Source organism: Ambystoma mexicanum, chromosome 10 (genome assembly GCF_040938575.1).
Source record: "Ambystoma mexicanum isolate Mex_15411 chromosome 10, UKY_AmexF1_1, whole genome shotgun sequence".
Classification (NCBI taxonomy): Eukaryota; Metazoa; Chordata; class Amphibia; order Caudata; family Ambystomatidae; genus Ambystoma; species Ambystoma mexicanum.
The window spans coordinates 304653985-304680422 of record NC_090932.1 but is presented as its reverse complement, the minus strand read 5'-3'; the positions used below and the strand labels follow the sequence as shown (position 1 = coordinate 304680422).

General features: G+C 44.5%; 1 protein-coding gene across 1 annotated transcript in view; it reads left to right on the top strand.

The window, feature by feature from the left end:
• SAG (S-antigen visual arrestin) overlaps window positions 1-26438 on the top strand; it is a 159796-nt gene that overhangs the window by 68776 nt on the left and 64582 nt on the right. The window contains exon 10 of the mRNA XM_069617884.1: window positions 152-224. Coding sequence (XP_069473985.1) covers window positions 152-224 — 73 coding nt within the window. The remainder of the gene's footprint in view (window positions 1-151; window positions 225-26438) is intronic.

The window sequence follows — 26438 nt, the reverse complement described above, 5'->3', positions numbered from 1 at the left end:
CTATTAGACATCCAACTGACCTTGGTCTGACCAGGCAGCACCCTCATGATGTAGCTCTACTCTTTCACAATGGCAGGAGCCCATGATGTTTGTAGTGCATGCTATATGAATGGACCACACTCGGCCAACCCTCCCTGTCTGTCTCTTTCAGTGGAACAAGTGGCCAATGTCGTGCTGTATTCAAGTGATTATTACACGAAGACCGTGGCCCTCGAGGAGGTTGAGTAAGTATCTTGATCATATCCTTAGATGCAGTGGGTGTGGATGTGTAAATCAGAAGTGCAGCTGAGGGTGGTGGCCAAAATGGCAACTAAATGATACTTAATGTACTTACCCGCTCCAAACCCCGCCCCCCCACACACACACACACACTTGTCACTTGCAGGCATAATTTTAAGTCTAACTTTCACATCACAACCTCAATTTCCCACTGACGATAGATAACCATTCACACATAGACACACCCTGGGGGCATGACCCACATAGCGGTCACTCTCAGGCAGAGCTCCAGGCTGTCATTGGCATTACATCAAGGCCACTGCAGCTCCTGGATTTGAATAGGATGTTTAGCCATAAAATGTAATGAACACAGGCTGCCGAAGCCAAGAAGACCTCGTTTAAACAATTTAATATTTCCTTACTCACTCCATCAGGAGACAAACATCTAATCGAACTCAGCTAAACCCATGGCATAACACAAAGGGCAATCACACCCCTTTACACAACTATCACCAGTTATAAAGAATAGAACAGCAAACACCTTTAATAAAAAACATAACTACCTAGTTGTAAACACAGGAAAACAGTACCAACATCACATCAGAAGACTTACAAGACACACTTGATAAGAGACACCTCTACCAAAAACTAGGTTACATGACCTACTGGCACAACATCAAGGATGCCCCCACCATACCCATAAACCAGCTGTCCAGGTTAGGTCAGATCACCATCAGTTATCAATGGCGCAATAGAATTCTTCAAACAAGACAGCTTTCCCTTCCAGAGACAAATCCCCAGGCCTCACTGCGAGCACTGTCCCCTTCCCCAACACTGCACAATCTACAAAATAAAAAATCGGACTGTGAAGCATATGCAGTCATCTCATTTGCATAACCTTTATTAAACTATGGCCAATGCCCATCAAAACACAAAAAGGCCTCAAAGCAGTGGTGAGCAATTCCCATCATGCATTTCAAACTGCTGGCAGCAAAGCATGCATTAACTCCATACCAGCAGAGAGCAGATTGGAAGAACAGCTCCTAAAATTAGAAAGTAGCTTCGATGCGGACTCAGATGAACTCAGTATTGCGGAGTTTCTGCATGCAGGCCACATTTCAACCACATGCTGATCCTTCTACCTTGATAGATTCAAACCAAGCGTACACTGAAACTGCAACCTGACCAATCGACTGACCACTACCTTGTTCAGTCCGATATTAATCACTTGACGTCACACAAATGAGTAAACATCCAACCAGAATAAAAAAGAAAAAAGGCAAGTTACTCTTTGTAGTCAGTATGATACTCTGAGCCATTCCACTCCTTAGGTCATGGGCATAAGACATCCAATATAACTGCAAGATATTTAATCAAAAGTGCACTAGCAAATATGGCCAGACCCTCTCTCCAAACACCCACTCAGCCTCCAGTTCATCAGTTCTTTTAATCCACATGCAAGAAATGCCTTCAAATGCAGGAACAGAGTATGGTGAAACGTGGGTGGTTCAGAAAACCAAAGGATTTACACTTTTTAGAGTACCATAGTTAGTGTGGTCATTTTTTGCATACTCCTATCCCATTCTTTCTTTCAAGATGGCCATGAGGGTTAGTACTTCGGCCAGTATTGGTCTAGTCAAATTTGATTTAGCATGACCAAACCTACTATGGCTTAGCGATGCCATTAACATTCAAAGCTGATTACCTGCAGAACATGTGGTGTAGTACAGGTGGCCCTTTGCAGATGGTGTTAATGGGGCGCTGCCTCTCAAAGGCCACAAATATTGCATTGGCCCCGATAATATGAGCATGGATGCAGTCTCTCACTCTCTCCTAAATCTTCTCTCCTTATGGCCACCTTCTATCGGCCTACTGGAAAGCCCACTCTCTTCCTTTCGGAATGGGCTGACCTGGCTTCCTCTATACTTTCCTCCTCCTCTCAACTCCTGCTGTGTGATCCCAACATCCATCTGGGCTCCCCTGACTCCTGTGGACCTTTCTACAACCTTTGTAACTCTCTCTTACTCTCTATCCTACCCTCTGGCCCCACTCACAACTCTGTCGCGACCCTCAACCCTGATCCCCACTGGCAAGCCCACTGGCCCGGTGGAATCCGGGCTCGGATCACTAAGAAGGCCTGGAACCCACTCCTCAGGCCCTCTTGGTGCCAGTCCTGGAGCCTTTGGCGCCAGGCTCATCAGTATGGAAAGACATCTACTTGAGGAACTACTTTATTTAGGCTTTCAGCCAACATGGAGGCATCCACATAGCTTGATTCCTAGAACCAAGCTATGCGGTCTAGTGTTTTGGGTGTGGAGGCGTAGGGACTACTTTACCTGGACTACTTTACAGTGGCTATTTAAACCACACCGAACAAGACAACACGCTTCGCGTTACTTTGCTTCTAGCAACGTGACGCTCACCGTGTCCAGCTTTCTCTCGAACCTGGCGAATTCCGGACCTGCAGAAAACAAAGAATATCGTTAGCAGCAGAATCTTACCTGCAATCTTCATCCTTCTCTGCTCGCAGCCCCTGGGCAGCTCTGTTGGAGGAGTTTGCCGCCCGGATCGAAGGGACCTGAGAAAAGGAGAAAGACATCATTAACCGAGGTACCAGAGACATTACAACCATAAAAGCGCGTTAAAAACCTACCTGGCTGGTTGCTTTTCGACCGGCACTGCTCCGGAAACTCCATCTGCGCTGGGTACTCTCCGCGACCTACGAAAAGAGAAAAGTACAGGTCAGTGAGGACAAGGCATCGCTTCGCTACGCAAAGCGCCTCCTCAACGCATCATAGTGCTATAGAGCGCCACCATCTTCCGGTGAGAACCAGCACATCCCGTTCTCCAAGCGGACACTCCATGCTCCTAGAGGAGATAAAAAGAGATATTAGAACAGACAAAAGGCATGCAAGAATTACGACGCCATCAATCGCAATAAAACCTACCTGAAAGACACTACAAGGGCCGTAGTCAGTGAAGTAAATGGACCGCGAGCGCCCACAAAAGCCAACATGCCCCTGCCCAGAGAGCAGGACGGAGAGCCGACTGATTCCGGCAACCAGGTGAGAAGCGAACCTCGAGGGGCTGGAAACATAAGGAGGTGGGGAATTAAACCTCTTTCCTTGGTCGCCCAGTCCTGATATAGTCTTCATTTTCCAGGCGGAATTCCCTCGACACCGAGACCACCAGGGAACCATTGGGTAGGGCATCAACGACCAGCTGGCTGGGTGGCGTCCCCGTGGATACCAGGTGAGCATAACAGAATGCGAAGCCTCACATAAATAGTCCACTTGGGCGCCATGGAAACATCAGAAATCGACCAATTGGCCCAATGGTTGGGGGACCTTCGTGCTGACGTTCATTCAGCCCGACAAGAGACTAATGCACTCCAGAGAGACCTAATAGTGACCAGGGAGTGCACCGACGAAATCAGAAGACAATTCTTGCAATCTCAGGCAGGGCAAAATCCTGTTCCACCATCTCATACCCCCACACCAGTACAGATCACGCTGCCTGGAACAGTTCCCCTGGCACCACCAGAAAGGTTTTCGGGCGACCCACGGAAGTATGCAGCATTCATAAATCAGTGTCGCCTTCACTTCCTTTGTCACCCTGGGGCATTTCCAAATGACCAAGCTCGGGTAGCTTTCATCCTATCATACTTGAGTGGAAGTGCAGCGGATTGGTCGGTGCCGTTGGTGACCCATAACGATCCGTTGTTACAGGACTATGGGGGGTTCCAGAGAGAAATGGAAAAACTGTTTGCTCGCCATACCCAGGAACAAGCAGTGGATAACAAACTTGTATCCCTCCGGCAGGGAAACCAAGACTTGTTAACATATATCGCAACTTTCAATAGACTGGTTGCTGAAGCCAGGTGGCCAGAAAACAAAAGAACCACGTTATTCCATCGAGGCTTACGAGGCGACTTAAAGGACGTCTTGGCCCAGGTAGTTGATCCTCCCAGAGACTGTACTGAATTCATAAATCTAGTTGTGCAGCTAGATCATCGCTTGCAGGACAGAAAAACAGACCGGTCCAAAGCAGACTCACGAATAGTTTATGTTCGGTCTAAAGACAATGCACCACGGGGGGGGAGACAACGCCGTAGAACCCATGCAGATCGGAGGGTTACTGCCTCCATTAACAAAACAAGAGCGGAAAAAAAGAAGACAACAGCAACTTTGTTTGTATTGCGGAAAACCAGGACATTTTCTGAAAGACTGCCCAATTAAACCCCCTCGGAGGACAGTCGGGGCCACAGAAAAGGATGAAGTTAAGGAATCGGAAAACTACCAAGCTCGGCAACCGTAGAGGTCCGTTTGTTGAGTGATGAGAAAGAGCCACTGACCTCACACTTTGCGATACCCGTGATCTTAATAAATCACCAACGATCGTCAAAGATGCATGCCGCAGAAGCGTACATCGACAGCGGAGTAGTTGGGAACTATATAGATCAAGTGTTGGCAGCAGAGATGGGGCTCCCTTTGTGCTCTAAATCTACCAGGGACAAGGTGACGACCGTGGATGGGACAGAAATCGCCTCCGGACCAGTAACCCAGTGCACAGCAGTAGTAACCTTGCTGTGCCAGGATGGGCATCGAGAGTGTATTTCGTTCGATCGTATAAAGGCACCTCAATTCCGGTTGATACTAGGGATGCCATGGTTGGTTGCTCACAACCCTTCGATAGAATGGTGGGCACGGAAATTAACCTTCTCCAACAACTGCTCCCTAACTTGCTACACACCTGACTCGGAACCCGACTCCTGTATCTCCAAAGCTTCCAACATTAGAGCCTCTACCCTGGGAGTAACTAATACTTTGCCAGATGAATATCGTGACTTTCAGGATGTATTCCAAAAAGACCAGGCTAACACATTGCCGCCGCATAGGCCTTATGATTGTCAAATTGACTTTGTTCCTGGGGCACAAATCCCATGCGGCAGGATCTACGCTCTTACCGAGCCAGAAAACCTTCACCTGAAAACCTATTTGGACAAGTACCGTGCAAATGGATTTATCCGCCCAGCTAAGTCCCCAGCAGCCAGTCCTTTGTTCTTCGTACCAAAAAAGGAAGGGGACTTGAGGACCTGTATTGATTACCGCACAATTAACCAGGTAACCGTGAAGAACCGCTACCCCTTGCCTCTTATCCCGGAAATCCTAGACCAAGTCAAAGATGCCCAAATCTATACCAAATTAGACCTTCGGGGAGCATACCACCTGGTCCGGGTCAGAAGCGAAGATGAGTGGAAAACCGCTTTCCGTACCAAATATGGCTTGTTTATATATCAAATATCAACCAAACAGAGACATTAAGCCATTTACCGATGTGTTGACCTGACTCTTTACACAAAAAAATACTGGACAATCCTTTGACCATGGATCAATCACGTCTACTTGTTACCTTTCCTTGTCCTACCCAGGTCACTATATCTTAGTACTTTAAACAAATAGGTACTAAGTTTCAAAAAAACTTTGACAAAACTAAACCAAAAACAGTGGTTCACAATTTTATTACATATGCATCACACAGTATCTAAAACAATGTAAAATTGTAAAAAATTCCTAAAAAACTTATACAAATATTATCATAAAATACAATTACAAAACCATACAGTACCATACAAAACCCAGTGTTGTATTCAACCTTGTAACCTCCTGCCTATACAGAACTAAACAGTGTATAGTACCTAAAAGGACATCGCTCTTCCTAAAGAAAGCACAATGGTCGGTAGCTCACAGGTTCCCTTTAAATACTGGATACCTTGTGTTTTCTACTCTGTATATTAATACCCTTCATAATGCTACTCGGGGGTTTAATCACAACTGAATTTGCAATGTTATTTATGTATTGTCACTAGCTCACAATACTACTCAATTGCCCAACATGTTTCGTCCAACAATTCAGTTCAATATAGTGCTCAAGAACTTCATCAGGGGGACCATCTGTACCCTTTAGCTCTCTTAATACCTATATGTTTGTTACATCATATTTCAACATTTCACCCTCAGTGACACTCAAAAGTTACAATTTTGAATATACTTCAAACATAGTTCTTGACCTGGGGAAACACAAAGTTGGAAAAAATAACAAGAAACAACAGTCATTAATACTTCAGTTGCTGTTGTACTTCCTAGTCGATACCTACATTTATCAAACTAAGGCTTACCGTGTCACTCCAAAAGTGTCAATTAACCACGGTACAATAGGGGAGGGTCCCAACATCTATGTCAGACTACTCAAAACCTAGAGAAACACAAACAAAAAAGCACTCTCATGTGGTGAATAATCTCCATTCCGAACCACCTACAATCACTTTTCTAACATGGTGTGCTCGCTATTCATAACACCTCCTGACCAAAATTACCATTAAAGAAACGCCATATACATGGTCATAGTTTGTTATAGTGCTTGAATTCCGTCTTAAGGGTGCTTACTATATTGGTACCATTATCTGATAAAACCACCTCTATGTGTCGAATCTGTCACCATCATCCACCTTCTAGGTCGCGTGCACCACACCTTCAACGTGCTGAATTCTCTAATGCACAAAATAACAGCAAGGAGAACACTCCACATACCTTTTGTCAACGGAAATTAAGCCTCACGTTGATCGATCGTACTTCGTACATTTGCAGCTCGTCTTTTTGTGAACACCGCTTTCACTTATGAAGCGACAATGCATTATGTCCGTGACAAGTCAATTGCCGAGTGAATTTCTGCACCAAGATAGGAAAACACACCACCTACATGAAGTTGTGACAGGCGTCATAATGCAAATGATCCCAAAGAGCATTTGTTGCTCTCCATTCTACGTGTAAATCGCTTACCTAATCCATGAACTGCTCTGACCTCATTTGTCTCCTCTTAAACCGTGTTGTGCGCTAACGATATTAAGACACAGTTGGTTATATCCAGGTTACTAGCACCACGTACGGACTTCCAAACTTGTTCTACGTCTCACGGCGCAAACGTCTGCATCACATGGAAGTTCACGTGACTGATTGTGTTTGTCTAACTCAAATAGTTAACCCATTGTAGCCCGCGCGAAGGACACCATATCCCACCCTCGGTCAGAGGAATGCGCAACACATCGCTCAACCAACTGCATGCCCGATGAACAGCCGTGTATGTACACTGGGCACCATCAACATGGTAAATTCCAACAATTAAGGTCTTCTTGCTAATACCTAACGTCTTTCGTGACTCCATTCTATCAGTTACAGTAATTTGACTTTAACTACGCCCTAAGGGTTACCTTTTATGCCACACTAATATAAGTAGGGATGTGGTGGCCAACTATAGGATTCGTTCTCCTTACTTTCCTGTATGGATCTACACCACCCCCGGGCCATACATAGCTCTACCCTATCATTGGATCATCCAAAATTAAAATTTCCAATTACTTATTTTGTTAAGTCCTGTACTTGCTGAGTCAGTCAAAAAGATTAACCATTGTTCTTTGTATTGAAGTTTCCTTAAATCAGCTTCTGAGTTATTAGTTCTTTCTGCTTGCCACAGTACTGTCCACTTCAGTTCCTCTACATTGTGGCCCATTATCATGAAATGACTGACCATCGGAGCCAGCATATTCTTATTACGGATACAACTTCTGTGTTCTCCTATTCTTGTGGTCACTCTTCGTTCGGTCATGCCTATATAAATTTTCTGGCATGGGCACCATAGTGCATAGATCACATGCGTCGAATTACAATTCGTGAATTTGGTCTGTTGCCACATTTTTTGTAATTTCAAGTCAACCTCTTTTGTTCTCCGAGTGTACTTGCAATTGACACATTTGCCACACTGCGCATGTCCTACTAATATGGGTAGCCCCCAAGCTTGTGTAACACTAATTTGATCTTTCAATTTCAGGGAAATGTCATTCTTCGTTAATAGTTCTTTTAAATTAGAAGCTCTCTTATAGGCACAAAAAGGCCTATTTAATGGGCTCTCTCCCTCTGTAAGTATGTGCCAGTTCTTTTTGACAATCTTAATAACTTCATTGCTTCTTTCGTTGAACGTACTTACAAACACAATCTCTTTCTTGTCTAGATTTTTTGGATGGTACTCTAGTAATGCGTCCCGATGGTTGTTAGTCAATCTTTTTTAAGCTCTCTTTACGATCTTCTTCGGGTATTTTCTACTCAGCAATTTCATTTTTAATGATTCTGCTTCCTCATGAAACGTTGTGTTCAATGTGCTATTCCTTTTTAGCCGAAGGAATTGCCCAAATGGCAAATTTTCTCTTGTGTGTCTCGGGTGGAAACTGTTAAAACTTAACAAGGCATTCTTGTCTGTTTTTTTGTGAAAGGGTTTCACTTGTAAAATGTTCTGTACTGTATCTACCCAGATTGTAATATCCAGGAAGTCAATTTTTTCCGCGCTATAGGTGCAGGTGAACTTCAAATGTCTATTCTGTCGATTAATCCATTCAAAGAATTCTAGAAAGGAGCTCACAGTACCTTCCCTTACTATTAGGATGTCATCAATGAATCTACGCCATAATGCGATTTTAGAAAAATATGGATTGGTGTTTTGATAGATGTGTTGCATTTCAAAATTTTCCACATAAAGGTTAGCAGCTGTAGGTGCAACTGGCGAACCCATGGCAGTACCATGAATCTGATGGTATAATTAATTATTGAACATGAAATAATTCTCTGTTAGAGCCATCTCGGCGCACCATAGAATAAAACTATTTGGTGTTACCCCTGTAGTCCTCTTAGTAAAATATTTTCAAGCATCTCTAATGTGTCATGTTGTGGAATACACGTGTACAACGCTACTACATCTAGGCTAACTAGCAGATGAATGTCTTGGTCAAAGGTCATATGTTCTATGGAATTGATAACCTCTGTTGTATCTTGTATGTATGAAAACATCTCTAATACGAATGGTTTAAGAAATTTATCTGCAAATTTTGCAAGTGGTTCTAGCAACGACCCCATGCCTGAGACAATTGTACGGCCCGGGGGTGCAAGTAGTGATTTGTGGATTTTGGGCAGAGTGTAAAATTTCGGAATGGAGGGTCTGTGTACAATAAGATATTCGTATTCTTGTTGACATATCCATCTTCTCCCAAGTGCTTTCTCGACTTTCTCTTGAATAAGACTCGATAGTCTACCAGAAGGATCTTCTGTAACCTTAAGGTAATAAGACACATCGCTCAATTGTCCTTCGCATTCTGTTATATAAATACTTCCCTATCCTGAATCACTACAGCACCACCCTTCCCTGCCTTGCGTATGATGATACTGTGGTTTTTTGCTAATGACTTTATAGCTTTTCTCTCCTCATTACTCACATTTTGAAATTTAGAGGGAACACTTGTATTTTCCATTTTATGCAGATCTTGCCACACCCGTCTGGCAAAAACTATGGCCTCAGGTGTATAGCTAGCTACCGGAGGATCAAAGTTGGATGTTTTTTTTAGCCCACTTTCATTCATAGTTTTTTCAAATTCTTTGTCCATAAAGTACTGTTTCAGGTGAATTTTCCGCAATAACTGTTCGATCTCAATTCTAGTTTGAAACTTATTGTAATGCGTAGTAGGGACAAATCCTAGCCCATGATTCAACACTCTCTTCTCAACAACGTTGGGAGTATATGCGGATAGATTGACTAATAAGGATGATTGCTCCGAGTCCTGTGTTCTTCTGATTCCCATTTGTTCATTCTCTCTCGCTCGTCCAAAAAAGATACCGTGGAATTGGGAGGTTGTTGTTGTTGTGGTTGCGGTCCTGAATTAAATTGATTACTTGTACCACCTCTGCGTTGTGAACGCCTATTTCGATAGTTCCCTCTCTGCTGCGACCTCTATTTCTATAGAGTCTCTGACCTTGACCACTCTGAAAACTACCGTCATTAGAACTACCCGAGCTGTATGACGTGTAACCTCTCCTGTTTTGTTGTTGTTGGCCATACCCTTTTTGTCTTTGTTGTTGTACTCCTTGGGGTACATAGCCTTCTTTAGTATATTGATACGCTCCTTCATGTGAGAACTGTATCAAGTCCTTTTTCATCCGAGCGACTCTGTCTTTTGTACAGAAACTTTTAAAGTCCTTCATTTCACGTGTAATTTCCTCTAGGCGTTTTTTATATGTGTCTAATGGTACCAATTTGTTGATGGCTTCACCCATTGTGTCTAGATCACCTGTGATCTTCAGTGTCATTTCTCTGGCTGTGTCGATTATCAAAATCACCCAGTCTCTGCCACATTTATTCGCTATGTAGCTCCACTGGATAATGAACTCCTTATTGTCCAAGAACAACCGTGGTTCGTTCCGTACGATCAGTCCAGTAGGTAGCGTACCCGACTGTAAATACTCTATCATGATGGATCCATGCAGCTCTGTGCGTATTAACCTTTTTTTGATTTGCACAAGATCGTCCCAGTTGCTCAAATTCACAGCCAGTGGACCATCTCCTTCTTCAGAGAAGAAGGAAGCTTGAGCTAATAGCTCTTCCACGTATTTTGCGTCATAACTTTTAGTTTTTTCCGCAGCCATAGTTACCAAGTAACCTAAGGGGTTTGTCCTAATCGACACTTCTACCAGAGTGTCGCCACTGAAATCATCCAGCACTTGTGTTTTTCTGTTATGTTTCTCAAGCTAATTATAAAATAACCCTCTTGTTCTAGTCTCACGGGCTCTCCCGCGCTAACCATATATCAACCAAACAGAGACATTAAGCCATTTACCGACGTGTTGACCTGACTCTTTACACAAAAAAATACTGGGCAATCCTTTGACCAAGAATCAATCACGTCTACTTGTTACCTTTCCTTGTCCTACCCAGGTCACTATATCTTAGTACTTTGAACAAATAGGTACTAAGTTTCAAAAAAACTTTGACAAAACTAAACCAAAAACAGTGGTTAACAATTTTATTACATATGCATCACTCAGTATCTAAAACAATGGCCCTCATTACGACCCAGGCGGTAAGGGGTTTACGCCGGCGTAAACATCGCCGACCCTTACCGCCTGAGTACGAGTTCCCTTAGCGCCATGGCGGATATAACACCTGCTTTTAGCAGGTGTTAAAATCCATGGCGCTAAGGGACCTTGTTGTTAATTACGCCACCGTAATTTACGGTGGCGTAATTAACGCCTTCCCCACTCCCATTATGCCCTATGGGGCAAAAATGGGAATGGGGAAGGGTAAAATGGGGATTGGGGACTTACCGCCCCGCCAAGGTCGGAATGGGGCGGTAAGTCCGCCAACCACCATGGCGGAATTGCACCCTTAGCGCCATGGACCATGGTGCTAATAGCACCATGGTCCTCCGCCAAGGTCGTAATGAGGGCCAATGTAAAATTGTAAAAAAAATTCCTAAAAACCTTATACAAATCTTATCATAAAATACAATTACAACACCATACAGTACCATACAAAACCCAGTGTTGTATTCAACCTTGTAACCTCCTGCCTATACAGAACTAAATAGTGTACAGTACCTAAAAGGACATCGCTCTTCCTAAAGAAAGCACAATGGTCGGTAGCTCACAGGTTCCCTTTAAATACTGGATACCTTGTGTTTTCTACTCTGTATATTAATACCCTTCATAATGCTACTCGGGGGTTTAATCACAACTGAATTTGAAATGTTATTTATGTATTGTCACTAGCTCACAATACTACTCAATTGCCCAACATGTTTCGTCCAACAATTCAGTTCAATATAGTGCTCAAGAACTTCATCAGGGGGACCATCTGTACCCTTTAGCTCTCTTAATACCTATATGGTTGTTACATCACATTTCAACATTTCACCCTCAGTGACACTCAAAAGTTACAATTTTGAATATACTTCAAACATAGTTCTTGACCTGGGGAAACACAAAGTAGGAAAAAATAACAAGAAACAACAATCATTAATACTTCAGTTGCTGTTGAACTTCCTAGTCGATACCTAAATTTATCAAACTAAGGCTTACCGTGTCACTCCAAAAGTGTCAATTAACCACGGTACAATAGGGGAGGGTCCCAACATCTATGTCAGACCACTCAAAACCTAGAGAAACACAAACAAAAAAGCACTCTCATGTGGTGAATAATCTCCATTCGGAATCACCTACAATCACTTTTCTAACATGGTGTGCTCGCTATTCATAACACCTCCTGACCAACATTACCATTAAAGAAACGCCATATACATGGTCATAGTTTGTTATAGTGCTTGAATTCCGTCTTAAGGGTGCTTACTATATTGGTACCATTATCTGATAAAACCACCTCTATGTGTCGAATCTGTCACCATCATCCACCTTCTAGGTCGCGTGCACCACACCTTCAACGTGCTGAATTCTCTAATGCACAAAATAACAGCAAGGAGAACACTCCACATACCTTTTGTCAACGGAAATTAAGCCTCACGTTGATCGATCGTACTTCGTACATTTGCAGCTCATCTTTTTGTCAACACCGCTTTCACTTATGAAGCGGCAATGCATTATGTCCGTGACAAGTCAATTGCCGGGTGAATTTCTGCACCAAGATAGGAAAACACACCACCTACATGAAGTCGTCACAGGCGTCATAATGCAAATGATCCCAAAGAGCATTTGTTGCTCTCCATTCTACGTGTAAATCGCTTACCTAATCCACTAACTGCTCCGACCTCGTCTGTCTCCTCTTAAACCGTGTTGTGCGCTAACAATATTAAGACACAGTTGGTTATATCCGGGTTACTAGCACCACGTACGGACTTCCAAACTTGTTCTACGTCTCACGGCGCAAACCTCTGCATCACATGGAAGTTCACGTGACTGATTGTGTTTGTCTAACTCAAATAGTTAACCCATTGTAGCCTGCGCGAAGGACACCATATCCCACCCTCGGTCAGAGGAATGCGCGACACATCGCTCAACCAACTGCATGCCCGCTGAACAGCCGTGTATGTACACTGGGCACCATCAACATGGTAAATTCCAACAATTAAGGTCTTCTTGCTAATACCTAACGTCTGTCGTGACTCCATTCTATCAGTTACAGTAATTTGTCTTTAACTACGCCCTAAGGGTTACCTTTTATGCCACAGTAATATAAGTAGGGATGTGATGGCCCACTATAGGATTCGTTCTCCTTACTTTCCTGTATGGATATACACCACCCCCGGGCCATACATAGCTCTACCCTATCATTGGATCATCCAAAATTAAAATTTCCAATTACTTATTTTGTTAAGTCCTGTACTCGCTGAGTCAGTCAAAAAGATTAACCATTGTTCTTTGTATTGAAGTTTCTTTAAATCAGCTTCTGAGTTATTAGTTCTTTCTGCTTGCCACAGTACTGTCCACTTCAGTTCCTCTACATTGTGGCCCATTATCATGAAATGACTGACCATCGGAGCCAGCATATTCTTATTACGGATACAACTTCTGTGTTCTCCTATTCTTGTGGTCACTCTTCGTTCGGTCATGCCTATATACATTTTCTGGCATGGGCACCATACTGCATAGATCACATGCGTCGAATTACAATTTGTTAATATATCAAGTCATGCCTTTTGGCTTGTGTAACGCTTCTGCAGCGTTTCAATATTTCATGAATGATGTCCTGAGAGAACTAATTGACGTTTGCACCTTAGTATACATTGATGACATCTTGATCTACTCAGCCTCAAAACAAGATCATATCAAGCATGTTTGTTCAGTCCTCACCAAGCTCCGCCAACATTGTTTGTATGCAAAGCTGGAAAAATGTTTTTTCACGTCACCGAAGTAGAATCTCTTGGTTTCATCCTTTCGCCGAAAGGCATCAGAATGGACGTATATAAAGTGGACGCAATTTTAAAATGGCCATCACCAACATCTCTGAAGGGGATACAGAGCATGCTAGGCTTTGCAAACTTTTACTGCCGGTTTATTCCAGACTTCTCTCAGGTTGTGCACCCGATCACAGTATTGCTACAAAAAAGCCATAAAAAGTTTGCTTGGACTGAGGAAGCAGAAAGAGCATTTCAGGAACTGAAACAAAGGTTCACCTCTGTTCCAATCCTGCGGCACCCTCGTCCAGACCTCCCTTATGTCGTAGAAACTGATGCTTCCAGTATGGCGATGGGAGCGGTCCTGTCACAGAGGGACCCAGAAACTGGCCAGCTGCATCCTCTGGCCTTCTGGTCAAAAATGTTTTCACCCCCGGAACTTAATTACGCTATCACGGACAAAGAACTCCTAGTCATCAAGTCCACTTTCAAGGCAACACTATCTTCTGGGAGCTAGACACACCATTACAGTGATCACAGACCACCGGAACCTGCAATATCTCAAAACAGCCAAAGCCCAGTCTTCACGCCAGTTACGGTGGGCCCTCTTCTTCACCGAATATGACTACGTAATCACCTTTCGACCTGGGGTCAAGAATGGGAAAGCTGACGCCTTATCTCGAATGGGCATCGGTGAAACAGTGTATACAACTCCAGACCCGGTACCCATCATACCTGAAGACAAACTCTTGGGCATCACAACAGCGGTATCACAAGCCGAATTACGAGACAAAATTCGTCAGTCAATGAACCCGGATGCTTTCCTCGCAGGGCAAACTTAGGGCAAACAGAATTGCATCAAGGATCAGTTACCTTATTTTAGAGATCGGCTATATGTACACGAGAAGGAGTGACAACAGCATATCATTTCAGGTTATCATGACTCCCTGATCGAAGGACACCCTGGAATCGCTAAAACTTTAGCCAAGGTAAAGAATAACTTTTGGTGGCCTACCTGGCGTAAGGATATTGTCCAGTATGTTCAATCCTGCGGCGTATGTGCACAAAATAAATCACAGAAACCATCAGGTCTCCTACAACCACTGGACATCCCTCCTCCTCCATGGCACACTCTTTCCCTCGACTTTATCGTGGATCCGTCACCGAGTCAAGGCTTTAACACCATTTTTGTAATCGTAGATTTGTTCTCAAAGATGGCACATTTTATTCCTCTCAAGGGCCTCCCGGAAGCATCCACTCTAGCAGGAGTATTTCTGGAAAACATTGTCAAGCTGCATGGCTTTCCATCAGTTCTGGTCTCCGATCGAGGCAGCCAATTTGTATCCAATTTTTGGAGAAAATGTTGCGCAATGGCTCAGATTGACGTCCAGCTATCCACCAGTCACCACCCCCAGACAGACGGCCAAACTGAGAGGACCAAGCAGACCCTCGAGCAGTATTTAGGGTGCATGCTGCACCACGAATTGAGAGATTGGAAGGATGTACTGTGGATAGCCGAGTACGCATATAACAACTCCATACATTCTAGCACGGGCCAAACACCCTTTTACACCTTGTATGGCAGACATCCATGTACATCAGAACTTGACCTTCCTGCCAGCTTGGAAATGTCTGCAGTAAAGACTCTTCATACAACCATCACTCAAGCGTTCAGAAAGGCAAAGGAACATATTATTCATGCTAAAGAAAAACAAAAGCACTTCGCCGACCAGCATCGGAAAAAGGCCTCAGACAATCAAAGAGGAGACCAGGTTTGGTTAGCTGCCAAATACGTACCCATCAAAGGGACCCGGACCTTCCATCCTCGATATTTGGGACCCTATACCATCAAGGCAATTATCAACCCAGCAGCCGTCAAATTGGACTTACCAACTAATCTACGAATCCATCCGGTATTCCATGTGTCCCTCTTGAAACCAATGCAACCCGGTACACAAATCAAGACACCACCTCAACCTATACTAATAGATGGAGAACCAGAATTGGAAGTCAAGGGCATCCTCGACTCTCAGTACTCTAGAGCCAAGCTGTACTATCTCGTTGACTGGAAGGGGTTTGGGCCTCAAGATAGATCCTGGAAACCCAGTGAGAACATCCATGCACCACGTCTGATCAAGAAGTTTCATCAGAACTTCCCAACTAAACCTGGACCAGGCAGGAGACACACCTTGGGAGGGGCCTTGGGGGGGCAGTGCTGTCACGACCATCAATCCTGATCCCCACTGGCAAGCCCACTGGCCAGGTGGAATCAGGGCTCGGATCACTAATAAGGCCTGGAACCCACTCCTCAGGCCCTCTTGGGGCCAGTCCTGGCGCCTTTGGCGCCAGGCTCATCAGTATGGAAAGACATCTACTTGAGGAACTACTTTATTTAGGCTTTCAGCCAACATGGAGGCATCCACATAGCTTGATTCCTAGAACCAAGCTATGCGGTCTAGTGTTTTGGGTGTGGTGGCCTAGGGACTACTTTACCTGCACTACTTTACAGTGGCTATTTAAACCACACCCGAACAAGACAACACGCTTTGCGTTACTTTGCTTCTAGCAACGTGATGCCCACCGTGTCCAGCTTTCTCTCGAACCTGGCGAAATCTGGACCTGCAGAAAACAAAGAACATCGTTAGCAGCAGAATCTTACCTGCAGTCTTCATCCTTCTCTGCTCGCAGCCCCTGGGAAGCTCTGTTGGAGGAGTTCGCCGTCCGGATTGAAGGGACCTGAGAAAAGGAGAAAGACATCATTAACCGAGGTACCAGAGACATTACAACCATAAAAGCGCTTAAAAACTTACCTGGCTGGTTGCTTTTCGACCGGCACTGCTCCGGAAACTCCATCTGCGCTGGGTACTCTCTGTGACCTACGAAAAGAGAAAAGCACAGGTCAGTGAGGACAAGGCATCGCTGCGCTACGCAAAGCGCCTCCTCACCGCATCATAGCGCTATAGCGCGCCACCATCTTCCGGTGAGAACCAGCACATCCCGTTCTCCAAGCGGACACTCCGCGCTCCTAGAGGAGATAAAAAGAGACATTAGAACAGACAAAAAGCATGAAAGAATTATGACGCCATCAATCGCAAGAAGACCTACCTGAAAGACACTACAAGGGCCGCAGTCAGTGAAGTAACTGGACCGCCAGCGCCCACAAAAGCCAACGCGCCCCTCCCCAGAGAGCGGGACGGAGAGCCCACCGATTCCGGCAACCAGTGAGAAGAGAACCTGGAGGGGCTGGAAACATAAGGAGGTGGGGAATTACTACTTACCTTGGTCGCCCAGTCCTGATATAGTCTTCATTTTCCAGGCAGAATTCCCTCAACACCGAGACCACCAGGGAACCATTGGGAAGGGCATCAATGACAAGCTGGCTAGGAGGCGTCCCCGTGGATACCAGGTCAGCGTAACAAACGCAGACCACACAGGAGATGCTGTCATCTCCACTTACATCCCACTCTCTATCCCTTTCACTACCTCTCTCTCTTCTAACAACACACCTGAAGCTCTCCTCTCCTCTTGCGGTGAAACACCTGACACAGCCACTCGGCTTCAAAGTCACAAGACCCATGAAAAAAGTGACAGTGGTTGCCTTTGCCTCCACCTACTCTCCTCCTCCCATTCCTGCGGCTGACTCCCACCATGAAACAGCTCTCACTAACCTTAATCTAACATTCCCATGGTTAAAAGAGTTTAAAAGAGTTTAGAATTAAGCTTTGGCTTTGGGGCACGGGGTGTGATAAGGTCTCGTAGAGCTTTTGGATGACTGTATATCATCCAGACCCTTCTAACACTGGAGAAGAGGGTGCATAAAACCACATGTGGAAAACTTGGCTATGGCTTTCTGCCTGAACCCGTCCATTCATGCTACTCATTCAGGCTATGGTTATGGCTCCTAGTCAGAAAAATCCATTTTTCTCATGCTTATACCTCTCTCTCTTTTCTGTGCTTCACTTTTAATGGTGAAAAGAGCTGCCCACTGGATCTCTCCATGTTGTTCTTCAATGAAGTGGATAACTAGTGGCGCTGTCCATGTCATTGTTCCGATTCATCTCAGATGTTCCATAATGCGTGTTTTTACTGGGAGGAAGGTTTTACCAATGAGCCTCTTCTTACTGCAGCACATCATCACCTACACCAAAATTAGCGTGAACAGACGTCCTGGTGTTGCTGGGACTGTCCCGGTTTTTGGTGCTCCGTCCCCCTTTCTCAAGATTATGTTTCCATTGGAAACTGCAGTGGTCCCGGTTTTTGGTAGTCGGTCTTAATAGCTGACAGGCATGAATGCCCAATCTGACACAAACGAAATGCTACATTTTACAACTTAAGATAGTGTTAGTTTGTGATAAATGAATTATAATATGTGTTTATTTGAACAGTAACACTTAACCCCCCTTCTCCAACCGCTACTGAAGTGTAGTGCCTTGACAGCCACTTTCAAGAGTTAGTCCTACGTTTATGTTAGTTGCCCTGTCCCGTTTTTTTACTTGGACACCCAACCAAAATGGATGTGTTTCAGTGGGTGCGTGTCGTTGGCTTCCGAGTCCTCATGGTGCCCCCGCCTCCACCACTGTTGTGTCTTTAGTAAACTTGCAGAGGGGACCGTTTCTGCAGAGGTGGTGGCTCTGTGTGGTGGGGAAACCCTGGAACTATTGGTGCAAATGTTTTCTCTTCTACCATTTTTGCCATTTGCCACTGTTGCAGGAACATTTAAATGACATTGAGTCTTTCAGATGTGCATATTTCACTAAGACAGATCGCATAGAGTGTCCCAGAGACAGACATCCATTAGGCGCTGTGCAAGTGAAGTTACCCCTGAATGTATTCCAAAACCTGGGACAGGTGCTATTGCGATTCTCTGGAAGAGGTAGTTTGAAATAGCCACCAATCAAGGTAGGGGAATTTGTGAGTCTAAACCCCCATAGGTGAGCTGCCACAGCTATAATCTCATTGGTAAAGTCGTGGGGGAGGAGTTGAGTGCATGCAAAAAGTACGAGGTAGAACCGTGTATTGTCAATGGAGGCCATTACCCCCAAAAGTTTATTTTTCATTTAGATAGTTTTTATTGAAAACAAGACGTAGGCAAAATGCTCACTATGCAATAGAACAGTCCTAACTAATTAAGTCATGCAAAACAGCAATAAATTAGTAAATTTAAACAAACATTTTACTGCGCTCGCTCACTCTCTCCGCTCTCTCTCTCTGTCGTTCTCTTTGTCTTTCTCTGTCTCACTGTATGACCCCCATTACAAGTTTGGCAGTATTCGGGCGTAAATCTGCTGAAATGCTGCCAAACGTAATTACCATAACGGCCACTTGGTCCCACAGATTTACTGCAGGATTACAAGTGGTGGTAGGGTGGTGTAAATCCCTGTTTTTGGAGTCCATAGAACTCCATGGGGATTTTCAGCAGAATTACCGTCAGCGGTAATTCGTCAGGGTAATTCTGATGACTTTTTTACAACTTTTAGTTGGTGGTATTCCTACCTGCCTACCGCCAACCTCATAGTTTAGCAGTGTAGTAATTTGGATGTAATGGGATTACTGCATCATGACTGTCCTTTTGCTACCCCCAAACTTGGAGGGCCCGGTAATTCCCTTTCGTGGGACCCGGACTCGGTACGTCCCCATTTCCATTTGACCCCCCACAGGGCTCAATGGGAATGGGGAGGATGCTAACAATGGTCCCGTTAATGATGGGCCCGTTGTTAGCATCATGGACTGCTAGCAGGTCCCGCTTTGCACGTCTGGTCTGGCCAGGCGTCCAGAGCAGGACCCGCTGCAGACCTCGTAATGTGGTGGCCCGGAATGAGCGGTGCCAGTCCCTTACCGGCACCGTTCATTCCGCGGCCGCCAGCCTCGTAATGAGGCCCATTGTGTCGTAGGCAGACAAGAAACAGACCATAGGTTTTAATCTGAGTGTGACAGTTTCCAGAAAGGGCATTTTGGGAGAAAAACATTGTTTATTCTCGGCAAAATAATCTATTATAAAAGAGGAAATTATATAATTGTACTAAAATTATTACCTGCCTCTTTTTAAAATGTTACAATATACTTTTTCAAAGATCACTTCCAGCATATATTGTAGTCATACGAAGAATGTTACACTTAGCTTTTTGAGCACTTTATCAAAACCTGGAATAACAACCGTAATTAAATTCCAAGATGTAAAGTGTTGTACATAACTATTGCAACCTTTTGAAATATCCCTACGGGAAAGGGACAAATAACACCAATGGGGATTCTTGGCTGCTTTGCCTAAAATCCAAGATCCCTTTGGAAACATAGGAATCGCCACAGACCTTTACTTTTGACAAATATGCCTGTGATAAAAGGGTTGCATGCATGAATCCCCAAGTGCATAATACACGCTGGGCTTGGAACTCATTTCATTTTTCACAACACCCACTCTATCATTAAAGTGTTTGTAACCATGAACCATACACACTCATTCAGACAGCATCAGGCTTTGGATGTGAATAGAACATGGCTGCAACAACTGTCATTCCTTTGGTAGCCTAGGGCTGCCCTGCTTCTACTTTCCAGAGAAAAAGACCACTCCCGCCCCACTAAATAAAAATGGGAGACATACAGAGGTTTTGAAGAGGGGGTGCTGGGACGGGAAACCAGGTCTCAAGGTAAAGATAGCGGTGAGCATGCCCAGACCAATGCACAGACATCCTTCGAGAAGTATATTTATAGGAATCACTTCATTCATTACATTAAAATAGTAATTCAATAATTAATTAAGCATAGAACCGCAGAGCAATAAAATAAAATGGGGTGAACCAAACTACATATATAAAATGCAGTGGCAAAACGAACCCTCACATATGCCCTCTAAATTATAGGACTCAGGACGAGACTGGTGAATTTCAGTATATAACCCCGAAGTGATATCCATTGCTGCATATTAGGCATAACGCTGTTCATCCTATGACATTATACTCTGTACTTTCATACGAGGAACTGTTAATGGACTCCAATCTGCTGCTGTTACTTTATTCTCCCTGTGACTAGTTCCAGTTGGGTTCACAACACAACGACACAGTTCCTGTAGGAAACAAACCATCAAGTGGTTTTACTGGTTACTTATAAGCCTCACAAGCCATGCACGCAAATTCACATAAACCTAGGGCGCACATGCAGTCCATAACAGTGACTTTATGCCACAAGAGAAGTCTGGAGTGTGAATGCCATCAGCATGCTCTGTCTGCGTGATACATCCAGAGTACACACTGGTATTGTATTGTTTATTTATATATAGCGCCTATACACAGGCAAGTGATTCAAAGCGCTCAAGGAGGGTGGGAACACAGGGAAAAAAACAACCGTCGCTCAGGGCCCTTGAAAATCTGAGACGATAATAGCCTGCAGAGGCATAGTAAGTGCGTAAAATACATTTCACAGTATGGGATATGGGGTACGTCAGAACGTCTGTAGTCTGAAAAGGACTAAAAAAGCACAGACGTGAAAGGAAGAAAGCTAGAGAGAGGGAAGAGGAGAAGGGAAAGGTGAGAAGAAACAGAAGCGTTGACTGCACCAGTCCACAGGCCTGCAGAGAAAGGCCTGCTTATGTACAGCGGTCGGGCAGGCATCGAGCACGTCTAATGGCTACATGTGGCCCATGGGGCGCAACCAAGCTTTCTGTGACCACAGTTTATTTCTACTTGATGCACTCCATCGGATGGATGGAAGGATGTGTCAAGTTAGAAAGGACAGAGTGCAGCACGTCAACAGGGTCGGATTGCGGCATACACTTGTCTCGGGCACCAATGAAAAAGTGGCCCAACGATGCAAATGACAAATGTCAATTCATTCCTTTTGTAGCAGACTGGTTAACTAGTACCCAAGGTTTTTTTAAAAAAAAATAATGTGATGCAAATTGTGCATTTTGAAGAATATTCATTCAGTAACACTGGTCAAAACTGCTAGCCACATTATTGAAGTATCTCATCAAACTGGCCCACTTTGGCCAAAAAAGTGGCCCACTTTGGCCCAAAAACCGGCCCACACTAGCATTTTGCGTTTTGGGTTTGGCATTGCCCTATTGCTCTATAGGCCAGTCCAAGCCTGCACGCAGATAGCCCGCAAGCACCACAACGTCCTTACGTAGGTTCACAAACACCAACACCCATGCTGAGCAGATCACGGGCCACAAAGTGAAGATAGTTGCTGGACTGCAGTAGGCATGTGCATACAATGCCTCCATGGAAACAATAAGAGTCACTGGGTGGATTAAGTCTGGACCATTCAAGGGTCTTAACCTAGCTCTGCCACCTATGTGGGATAAATGGCTTGAGGATCAACTGCGCGTCTGCACGATGAGAGCAACTCTAGCGGGGCGCGGAGCATTTCAGACCTCTTTTGTTCCACGCAGGTTGGACAGTGGCTCTTCCAGTAAAATGAATGCCATACCGCTCCACCAGCATTGCTATGACACTTCTGATAGCTCTTCCACTTCTTGGTCAAGCACCTAAAAGCTGCCAGGGCGGTAAATCATTTGGCCATGCTGCTCTTCCCAGAAGGATCAATACACAAACCACACAGCAAGACACTGACATGAGTGTGTTCTATTTGTACCCCTGTGATTTTCCAGATTGTGGACCAAGGGGCTTGTGAAATACCCTACCATGAGATTAGAATGACCCCTATCCAGATGTTTCTCCATTCCCGTTGTTATGCACCCTTGAGGGGGTGAAGAGGGTTCTGCAATAGAGAAGGTGCAGATTCTGGGTGATGGATGCAGATGCAGAGGTGGACTCCAGTTTGTCCCAGACAGCACCCCATCCCTCTTCATCTCTGCCAAAGCCCACTTCACTTTCCCAAGCCCTTTGAGTCTGTAGTGGGCAGGGAAAACCCTAGCATGTCTGATGGTTTTGTATAACTCTGACACCTACATACCAGGTGCATAAGTGCAGTCCAAAGGACCTGGCGTTGCCAAAAAGTACTTTCCACTCCTGAGCCAGCAGAGACAGCCGGCTTCCTCAGTTGAATGTAGGGAAAGAACTGTCCACACGCAAATCATTTTCCCCAACTAGTTTGCTAGCTAGACCCCCTGAACCTATCATTGGGGAACAGTTAGCTAAGATACTTTATACCCCCTTGGGGTACCAGTTTCAGAAGCCTAACCCCTCTAGAATTCCCGCCCAGCTTCAATTCGCTCAGATCTATTCACAGACTCTTCCTTCGTCCACCGGAGAAATGTGCTAATTTTGGAATTGAGTTGGGGTTGGGCCCAGGAAGTATATTCAGGTTACACAGAGTGCGACGAGACCATCATGTTTTCTGCCTTCAACCTCACACAGCATGACATGGCCAGGGGGGAACCAGCATTTCACTAGCAAATTCATCTTAAATGATAGTTGGGTTGAAATAATGTTATGGTCAATCGGATTGATGGCGCTATAAGATAACAAATACCTAAACCGCTGAAACCGGTCGACCAATCGAGTCCAGGGCCCACGCCCTGATCTCTTGGGACATTTGCATAACTTGCGGATGCCAGAATATGAAGTGATATTCTTTCGTCATATCCCAGAGATATCTGTGTTTCATCAAACACATAAGAGGGAGCAAAAAAGTGGAAAGCACTCCCCCAGTGTTCTTCAGCCTTGACATTATGGTGAAGGCCTTTTCATTTTAACCTGGGGTACGAAGCATAGTGCACTAAAGTGACAAAAAATGTCATAGTAAATTGGATAGTTAGACTAGGGCTAGTCTCTTCTCTATCCCCTTTTATAAGCGGCACACCAGGTCTACCTAGGGAGAGACTAATCACTTGTATGGATAGTTAGATGTTTTCTGTGAGGGAGACGTAGTGAGCTCTAGGCCGCCTGAGAAAGTAATCCATTGAATTAAAAAACTTCCATCCTTTTTGTGTGTTAAAAGGTGCCATAAGAACACCAATATTTAGTTGGAACGTGTAACCACCCAAGTCTCAGAGAAATCTCCCTTAGTGGGCCACCTCAATAGGGGCATAATTTGTTTCTTACAGCATTAAGCGTATCCCCTGACTCTCGGTGGAAGGCCTTGGTAATCTTCAGGCAATGGGGAATGCCCGCTCTATGGTTGCTGAGGTGTGCCAATGCATCATCGGCATATGCCGATACCTTTATATCTTCATTCTCCAACGTGATGCCTGTGACTTCACTGTTATTCCTCATCTTATCGAACAGCGATTGAAGGAAGATACGGAATAGATGTGGGGACCAGGAGCAACCTTGTCTTGTACTCTTTATGATGGGAAAATACCCAGAAGAATGCCATTTGCAAAGACTGCTCTCTAAGGAGCACCATACAGAAGATCTTCAAGTTCCCTGAAATTCAGTCCAACACTGTACCAACCTAAAGCCTAAAGGAACCCCTACTGCCTCGTGTCAGTGACTTTTCTGTGTCCAGTTCCATGACTGTCCATTTTATAACAGTCTGATCCTCCTTAGCCATAACTGAGCAAATGAGCCTAGTGTTGTCTACTGAAACTCTTCCTTACTTGCATCAGCAGTCTGATCTGTTTTGATTATGGCTGGGAGAACCTGTTTCAATCTTTTAGCCACACTTTTTCCATATGACCTTACGCTCATTAGACTAATATGTCGATAGTTTTGTGTCGGTAAAGAGTCTGGCCTGGGATGAGGTAGGACAGTGATTGTGGTGTACCTTAAAAAGAGCTACCATCCAGTTTGTCTTATAATAGTTGATTTAAAAGGCATACCAGTTTGGGATCTAGAACCACACAATAGGCCATATTTGTCTTCGTCTAATGCTCCAGGAGCTTCGAGGGAGGCCCGTGTGTCCTTCTCTAAAGGCAGTCTAGGCACATACTTAAGGAATGTATCAATCTCTAAACGAGCAGTGGAAGTTTCAGGTGTGTATAGACGCTTATAGTTCTGTCAAATGCCTCTGCTAGTTCTTCATCAGGCCTAATAATGGTACTATCCTCCCACTTTGTGGGCTGAATTCTATTCCTTTGCTGTGTATTTTTTTTTAATACTTTGCTACCCCCATGCTAGTATCTTCCTTTTTGTCAATCCCTCCGGCTCCTTGAGCCTCTTCTTTTCTTGTGACCACAAAGTAGAATAGTTAATTTTGCTGGGAAGTTCTTATAAAGATCCCACCTAACAACATAATTGGTATATGCATCTTTTTTTAAAAGTTAAAATTCTCCCTTGTCTGTGTGCACGTGTTAAATTCACCCTCCCCTAAGAGGTCCATTACTAACCCTCCATCTACAGTAATCCTTATGCTTCTTCCCCACATCAAGTGACGCCGAGACCAGGGTGTGATCTCAAACTCTAATCCCTCATACCCCTTTGTAGGTAGTATCATGGAGGATAGCTCGGGGGCAACATGCTCGCCTTGGAAGCAAGACGTCACGGAGCACCACAGGTTTGACCCCCGGGTCTGCGCTTAGAAACCTCTGGGTATTAAGCACGTTATAAATAACCGATCATATCATGCTGCACACCTTTGGGCACAAACATGTTGTCAATGCAAGCTTGTGTTCTATGTGGGTGAGAGAAAAATGTGTATTCTTTCTCATCAGGGTGCATCAAGCGCCATGTATCACCAAGGCCAAGGTCCTTCACCACCCTAACAAATGATCCCTGCATTTTATCTTGCTGCAAGGCTACCCTAGATTGTTGGGCAAGAAACAGGTCTATTGGTTGATTGCAGAGCGAATCCCAAATCCCAGGATTGCTGATAAAGTCAGGCCACTTTCAGTGGCAATGGTGAAAGGGTTACCATGGATGTCCACAACCACCAGAATCCACCCCCCTTCCCTGTAAGAATCATAATGAGTGACCATCACTTTAGTCCCATGACTAATTGGAATTGCAGCCCCTGCCCTTCCAGATTAAATGGGAGACACAGCCACTTCAGATATCCACGACCATTGTAGCCTCATAAACTCAATTCCATCAAGATATGTTTCTTGGAGGAGAGGTACTGAAGCTTTAAGGATATTTTATTTAGATGGTAGATAGTTTTGCGGCTTCTAATGGGATGGTTATTCTAGCTAATTAGGATACGATTATAAGTGGAATTCCAACACCAGTTACATGGCTTGTCTTTAAAGGCATCTACACAGCCCGACCTGCAGACACCCCATCAAACTGACCAGCAGACGTCCCATAGTACAACAAAAAGGAAAGGAAGGGACAACCAGAGAGACAAACACTTCAGAGAAAGGCACACTTTTATTGGGTCGTATGAGGCCCTGAAATCAATTTGTGGGCATAACTCCCAACATCAAATTAGCAAAAATGGATGGATGCATCATGCAAAACAGCTAATTTTCAGTGGGGTGACAACATGGAATTCCTCCACTCCGCAAATGCTGCCCCCCACATAATTGGGCAAGTCTGGTTGTGTTTGACTCAGAACTAAACTTTGGGGGCCAAGTGACCCAAAACATGGCACCCAAAAAAGATAAGGAAAGCGACACTATAGCCAAAGCAGTCACAGAAGCAAACCCTGATGGCAGTATTTT